This window comes from Jaculus jaculus, chromosome 11 (genome assembly GCF_020740685.1).
Source record: "Jaculus jaculus isolate mJacJac1 chromosome 11, mJacJac1.mat.Y.cur, whole genome shotgun sequence".
Lineage (NCBI taxonomy): Eukaryota > Metazoa > Chordata > Mammalia > Rodentia > Dipodidae > Jaculus > Jaculus jaculus.
In genome coordinates, this window is record NC_059112.1 from 110,492,957 (window position 1) to 110,500,531 (window position 7,575).

The following is a 7,575-nucleotide window of genomic DNA, read 5'->3' on the forward strand; positions in this document are numbered from 1 at the left end:
TGGGATAGTGGGAGTCCTGAGGGGTGTGGCAGGGTAAAGATGTGACATTTCTTACCAGACAAGAGCACAGGTTCAGGGCCCCACATGTCTTGGTGAAGAGCGTATCTTTACTGAGCAGTGATGTGACCTTAGGCAGATCATTTTCTTTTTCTTTTTCTTTTTTAAATAGGGAGAGAGAGAGAAAGAGAGAATGGACATGCCAGGGCATCCAGCCACTGCAAACAAATTCCACATGCATGTGCCACCTTGTGCATCTGGCTTACATGGGTCCTGGGGAATCGAACCTGGGTCCTTTGGCTTTGCAGGTAAGCGCCTTAACCGCTAAGCCATCTCTCCAGCCCAAGGCTCGGTATTTTCCCTGAACACTGGAGTCTATGCTGCAGCCTTGCATGTGTGGTTGTTTGCAAGTGTCTAATAGAACGAGCCTCTGTGCTAGGCAAGGGGCTCAACTGGGAGAGCCAGTGGCTCTGTCCTTGTGTCCCGGAATCCTTAAGCCTCCATTGCTCCAGCACTCCCTCCATGCTGTTGCCGTCACATCTGCCACTTGAGATCCATTTTTTGTGTCCCCGGTAGGGCCCCCAAGTCACAAATCTCTCCAGAAGGGGGTTCTGGGCTCCAGGGCATGGCTTACAAGGTTCCTGTCAGGGCTAAGATCAACAGCGCAAGCAGTAGTGCCGGAAGAGACCCAGGAGCTCCTGCGTGGCACCCTGAGGGGTGCCTGGCTAGGGTTCCCTGGATCCAGTCCACGTAGGTTGGCACTCTTGTGTAGACCCCAGGCCGGTATGGCCGAGCACAGCCAAACCCCCAGCTCACAATCCCGACCTGGACCCAGGAGTTGTTCATGGGACAGACCAGCGGCCCCCCAGAGTCACCCTGTAGGAGAGAGAGGAGGGCCACATGGGTTTGCATGGAAGAGGGGTTCTGGAAGCATCCTCCGTGGAGGTCATAAAAGCTGAGTGAGAGCTCTGGTCTCCCGGCAGCCCCTGGGGCAGGGTGAGCCTGGGGCCCCCCCGCAGTTAGGACGGGGAGCTGGGAGATTCTGTCACCTGGCAGGAGTCTTTCTTGCCCTGGGCAAAGCCGGCACAGAGCATGTCACGCTGGATGAGACGCTCCCCGGCCAGGCTGGGCTCCTCCAAATGGTACATAAAGTCGCACACATCTGAGTCCAAGAGGGGCACAGCGACTTCCTGAAGGACACTCGTCACGACTGGATCAGACAGAGACCTGACCTCAGCCCACCTTGAGCCTTATCCCCATCTGCAGAACCCCTTCCGCTTGGGCAGACAGCAGCCTGGACCCTCCGCCATTGCTTTGACGCCCTGTCTCTCCCCTGTCCCAAAGCCAGGCGGCCAGGGGATCAGGAAGTAGGGGTCCAGCCCAGCCCCCCTCTCGTCATGAACTGGGCCACCCTCCATGATCTCATGACCTCAGCCTCAGCTTAAATGTTCTGACAACTGGCAGAACCCGTTGGGCAAGGTCCCCCGAATCCACCCTGGGTGTTTCCTTTGGCCAAGGGGAGACTCACAATTTGGATAGTACATCCCCTAGACAAGTCCTCCCTTGGGGTACAGCGGGGACTTGAGTGAAAACGCACCCCCTCACCTCTCTCCTGGGTGGATCCCCAGCCTGTTACCCAGCAGAGGGTCCCAGGGGTAAGAAGGGCGTGGGCTGCCGGGAGGCAGACGGGGGTGAACTGTGAGGGCTGCAGGGGGGTGTCCAGCTGCAACAGGGCGATGTCTCCAGGGGACCTGTCCTGACTGAGGTAGTTGGGGTGCATAAAGAGCCTCCGCACAGCCACAAAGGTTGACTGGGGTTCCAGAGGGGACAGCGTGAGCCCTCCAACCTTCACGCGGTACAGCCTGGGGTTCCGAGACCTGGGAAGGGATGGAGCCAGCCTGGTAAGGCAGCTGCTGGGGAAGGAAGGAGAGGAGGGTGGTGGCACTCTTCCAGGCAGCCCCACTCACCTGAGGAAGCAGTGGGCAGCTGAGAGCACCCAGCTTGGATGGATGAGGGAGCCTCCACATATGTGGCCCTCTGTGGTCTTCCACAAGCTGACCTGCCAAGGCCACTGTCCTTCCTGGGCATTTTGGCCACCCACAATCTTGCCAGCATACCGGGGGAGGCCACACACTGTGGAGAGACCATCTCAGAAAGACACTCCCCTCCTGGGCCTGACTTCTCAGTCTCCAACACCTCCTTCCATCCCCTGCCCTGGACTCCTCTGGGAAACCCAGGATCGGCCCCTACCTGAAGGCAACACATCCTCATAGGCCCCTGGAAAGCAAGAGGAAAAGACCTGGTTCAACATCCCATCCATTAACTCCCTACTCCTGTTAAGATCTGGTTTGGGATGCCAGGCGTGGTGGTGCATGCCCTTAATCCCAGCACTCTGGAGGCAGAGGTAGGAGGATTGCCATGAGTTCAAGGCCACCCTGAGACTACATAGTGAATTCCAGGTCAGCCTGAGCTAGAGCGAGACCTTACCTCAAAAAACCAAAGACCAAAACAAAACAAACAAAAAAAGATCTGGCTTGGGGAGGTCCCTTCTCAGAAGCTCCTTGCTTTTGCCTCCTCCTGCTTCCCTCAGTCAATGGACACACGGGGCTGGGTGTCCTCTCGCCCTCTCCCAATGATCCAGGAAGAACCCCTGAAGATCACACTGAGCACAGTAGCAGGGCAGCAGTGGAGAAGGAGGTGGGGATAGAGGGAAACCTTACCTGGTAACAGCTGCAGCACCACCAGCAGAATGCCCTGTGCCCACGGCCCCATGGCACCTCCTCCCTGCACTCCGCAGTGGGGCCAGAGTCCTTTGACAGGTCTGAGGGCAAGTTGACACTTCAGTCCCAGATGGCAATCATTCTGCAGTCCAATTGCCCTGCGAGACACACCCACGTCAGCTCCATGGCCCATGAGGAGGATCCAGAGGTCAGTGGAGCCAGCTAATCTACTCACAAGGCTGTATTTGGAAGCCTCCTTCAGCCATCCTGCAGGAAGGCGAGAAAGACCACCCCATTGCTTCCCCCACTTTGACTGGGAGACCCAGGGCCTGCCTCCTGGCTACCAAGGGATTCCCGCCATCTTCTGATCCCTCCAGACGTCAGCCAGCGGCACCTGCCTCCTGACTCCCTGTTGTATAGTGAATTCATCAAATTTGAAATATTTCCCATTAAAGGGAGGAGGGAGTCAAGAGGTCAAAAGCCTGGGAGAGGGTCTGGAGAGATGGCTTAGCAGTTAAGGCGCATGCCTGCGAAGCCTAAGGACCCAGGTTTGATTCCCAGGCCCAATGTAAGCCAGATGCACATAGTGGCACATGTGTCTGGAATTTGTTTGCAGTGGCTAGAAGCCCTGGCATACCCATTCTCTCCCTCTCTCACTCCCTCTCTCTCCCTCTCTCTCTCTGTAATAAATAAATAAAATTAAGGAGTCTGGGAGAGCTGAAACTTTAAAGGTCACAGGTCCACTCCCCAAGGTCACAGGAGGATTAGGGGTGTGCTGTGTGGGGCAGACTCCAGCCAGTGGTGTGTAGCAGTCTTCTCTGAATAGAAACGTTCCCTACTTGGGGAGGTGGGGAGGGAGGCGCAGGATGTCAAGTCTGGGGGAAAGGTTGCAGGACTCCTTCCTGAAGTTATATAAAGGGCAAACAACTGCCTTTACAGTGGGAGCTGCCAACAAGTGACGGAGTGCGCTGGAGTGTCTCTAACCAGCCCAGCTGCCCACGGGCCGTGCCGTGAGCTCTGGAAATGCTTTCTGGTGATGCTACTGCCTTTGAATCACCCACCTGCGCTTTGGAAGCCAGCCTGCACCCTGAGGCGGAGGGAGGAACATTCGAGGCGGTGGTTTTGGCACAGGGAGCCCCATCAAAGCGGATGTAGGGAGGGTGGCCATCCAGGATGGAGGGAGACTGATGGACGGCGAGGCTGCCTGGGGATAGCGTTGTTCTTGCAAGCAACCCTCATCCTGCTCCATAGATAAGCCCAGTGAGCTCACTGGTTCACCACAACTGGTTAGGGGTGAAGTCATACTTTGGTCTGTTGTCTGTACCCTGTCTGGGGTGAAGACGTGTGTTCCTGTCGCCCCACAACAGCTATGCACACCTGTGATCCCAGCACTGCGGGGGACAAAGAGAATTTCTGGGGCTCCCAGTTCAGCCACTCTAACAGAAGGACACCCAACGGTCTTGGTCACCATGTGTGTGCAACGGGCATGTGCATCTGCGTACATACATGCATACACCACACATCACCATACAGCATACACAGAGCCAGAGAAATTTGCCAGGCGTGGTGGCGCGCGCCTTTAATCCCAGCACTCAGGAGGCAGAGGTAGGATTGCTGTGAGTTCGAGGCCACCCTGAGGCTACATAGTGAATTCCAGGTCAGCCTGGGCTGGAGCCAGACCCTACCTCAAAAAAGAAAAAGAAAAAACAAAAAGGAAAGAAAGAAGGGAGGATGGGAGAGAGGGAAGAGGAAGGAAGGAAAACAAATTTTACAACAATGATTTCAAGTGAATTTTCCTTCAGCTGCTAAAGCTGTTTCAAACTCCCTCATTCCAGGGACAAGGACAAGGGAGGCTCAAGAATTATGTGGTCTGGGTCAGTCCCTAACATTGCTGAGGACACTGCCACGGGCTTGGAGTTTCATAAGGCCTCAAGCCTGGAGTGGGATAAGGAAACTTGCTTCACAGCTCTCAACCCCTCCGTCTAAACTCGGGCAGAGTCATGTGCAGATCTGCCAGCAGAGGGCGCAAAGGGAGCCTCCAGCCTGTTTGGGAAGTGATTCCCTGTTCTTTGTGATCAAGCTGCAGAGCAAGATTCCGGTGGGGTTCTTAGAACCTCATGTCAGGCATGTGTTTTTGTTCGGACAGCCACATTTCCCTCTCGCAAGGTAAGCAGTCTAGGCCGCCTGCTGAATTAACAAAACCAGGAATTGAATCTTTAAACTGTGCTTCATTCAGGGATCCAACAGTCTGGGAAGCCCGAGCAAAATCTGCTTTCTCCAACCCTTTCTCCTTTAGGGCTCTCACAGTGAACCAAAACAAAGGCACAGGGGCTGGAGAGATGGCTCAGCGATTAAGGCATTTGCCTGTGAAGCCCAAGGACCCAGGTTCCATGCTCCAGGTCCCATGTAAGCCATATGCAAAAGGGACACATGTGTCTGGAGTTCATTTGCAGTGGCTGGAGGCCCTGGTGTACCCATTCTCTCTCTCTTAAATAAAAATAAATAAATATTTTTTTAAAAGGGCACAGGAGCCGGACGTGGTGGCACACACCTTTAATCCCAGCACTTGGGAGGCAGAGGTAGAGGATCACTGTGAGTTCAAGGCCACCCTGAAACTCCATAGTGAATTCCAGGTCAGCCTGAGCTACAGCGAGACCCTACCTCGAAAAACCAAATTTTAAAAAAAAAAGGCAGGATCGCAGCCAGTCTCGCCCCTCTGGCTGGGTGTTTAGTCTTCTCTCTCCTGTTAATAGTGCTGGTGCTTTCCCTTCACATTCTCCTCTCTGTCTGTAGCAGGACAGCATTGCGCTTTTCCTCGTTACAGAGTCTCAGGGGAAGGCTCTTACCCACCAGAGCCATTGAGCCTCACTCTCCTTTGTTGTTTGGATGACATCTAGATTGAAGGTTAAGTCAGAATAGATAAACCATTAGTAATGTGTGTGTGTGTGTGTTCACACACACACGCTGACTCCTTCCTACACAGTGAAGTGCAGGCGCACTTTTCCAGACTCTGGCGTGCCCCCATCACCGGCACTGGGTGAATCCAGTTTGCAGTTTCCCCAGCATTTCCACAGTGAACTCGCCCTGTCTCATCTCACACATCAGGACAGTGTCCCATGCTCGTGGATTTTCCCCACCAACTTCACTAGCACCATCTGAGCAGCCCCTTCCCAGGCTTCTGAGTTTCTTCTGCCCCACCGGCCCTTCCCACATCCCTAAGTGTCAACAGTTCTGAGTTCTCCCCTTCTTTCTCTTAGCCTTAGGGGTGATAAGGTCAACTCCCTAAATACTTAAAAATCTTTCTAACTTTCATGTACCGATAGACCAAGTTGATCATTCATCCTATAAAATTATCACTACTTCGATAACACGTAGAAGTTTCCTGCTTGGGTGCTGTGGTGGTTTGACTCAGGTGTCCCCCATAAACTTAGGTATTCTGAATGCTAGGTTCCCAGCTGATGGAGATTTGGGAATTAATGCCTCCTGGAGGGAGTGTATTGTTGGGGGCGGGCTTATGGGCTTTATAGCCAGTTTCCCCTTGCCAGTGTTTGGCACACCCTCCTGTTGCTGTGGTCAACCTTATGTTAGCCAGGGGGTGACGTCCACCCTCTGCTCATGCCATTGTTTTCCCCTGCCATCGTGGAGCTTCCCCTCGAGCCTGTAAGCCAAAATTAACCTTTTTTCCAGAAGCTGCTCTTGGTTGGGTGATTTCTAACAGCAATGCAAACTGGACTACACCAGGTGCAGAAAGCTTTCCTTTGAAGTCAGGGCATGTTGCTGGTGAATCCCAGTGCTACAAATGGCTCACTCTCCCCTACCGTGAGCTGTCCATCAACAGACCCATGAGCCCCTCCCCCCCAACAAAACAACACAGGCCAGTGCCAAAACATTTGGTTACCCATCAGAACAAGATGTTAAGACCCTAAGACCCTATTGCTGAAGAGACCGCAGGCTAATGTCACAGGACACTGAAAATCAAGCGGGGCTCTTCGCTGAGTAACCCTCACAGTGCTGGCACGTGTATGCAGTCGGCCAGGTCGGCCAGGGGAGAAGTCATCCCGAGTGTGAACAAGCCACGCATCCTGCGAACTATAAGATCAACCAGCCAGGCAAGATGTGCCCAGTGGTGCAATAATGACACATTAACACCTAAGTTATGGAGATAACTAACTGCTCTGTTATTGGGTAAGAGGCCTCTGCTCAGTGGGAGGGAATTTAAAAAGCTACGACTTGAAGAGTCACAGACACCAGAGGGAGCTTCCACCTTCCACTGACCTTTGGCTAAACAGAATTTTTTTTTTTGAGTAGGGTCTCACTCCAGCCCAGGCTGACCTGGAATTCACTCTGGAGTCTCAGGGTGGCCTCAAACTCACAGCAATCCTCCTACCTCTGCCTCCTGAGGGCTGAGATTAAAGGCGTGCGTGCACCACCACGCCCGGCCTAACCCGAGATGTTTTGCCCATCAAACAGCCATGCAAGTGTGCATGTTTAAGCCCTGTTGTGATTGGCATTGTTCTCACCCTTGATTAGAGAACCTTCTTTTTACAGATGGCAGCAAACACTGGGGAGACCCAAGACTCATCAAAATGGCCAGAAGAGAAAGCCCGGGGCATGGCACTGGACCACAGCCACCAGGACTCAGGGGACACTGCAGAGGTCGCTGCACAGCAAATGTGGGTGCTGCTCTCACTGCTAGCCAGTGCTGTTGCTATGGAGACGGTGGTAGACACCGAGGAGACTCAAAACTCACCAAAGTATCAAAGAGGGTGTTGAAAGAGGAGATTATACTGCTCCATTCAAAGCTTAAGGAATATCACAGAAGGAGTATAAGAGCCACAGAGTGTGCAGGTGTTTGGGG

At 53.5% G+C, this 7,575-nt stretch overlaps 1 protein-coding gene across 1 annotated transcript; it reads right to left on the reverse strand.

The window, feature by feature from the left end:
- Window positions 1–627: 627 nt before the first annotated feature.
- Window positions 628–2,769, reverse strand: LOC101607887 (serine protease 30-like). Its single transcript, XM_012947380.2, has 6 exons — window positions 2,718–2,769; window positions 2,248–2,274; window positions 1,965–2,130; window positions 1,603–1,874; window positions 1,047–1,207; window positions 628–873 (listed from the first exon to the last, which is right to left on the reverse strand). The coding sequence occupies exons 1-6, from the start codon at window positions 2,767–2,769 to the stop codon at window positions 628–630; spliced, it is 924 nt and encodes a 307-aa protein (XP_012802834.2).
- Window positions 2,770–7,575: the final 4,806 nt, after the last annotated feature.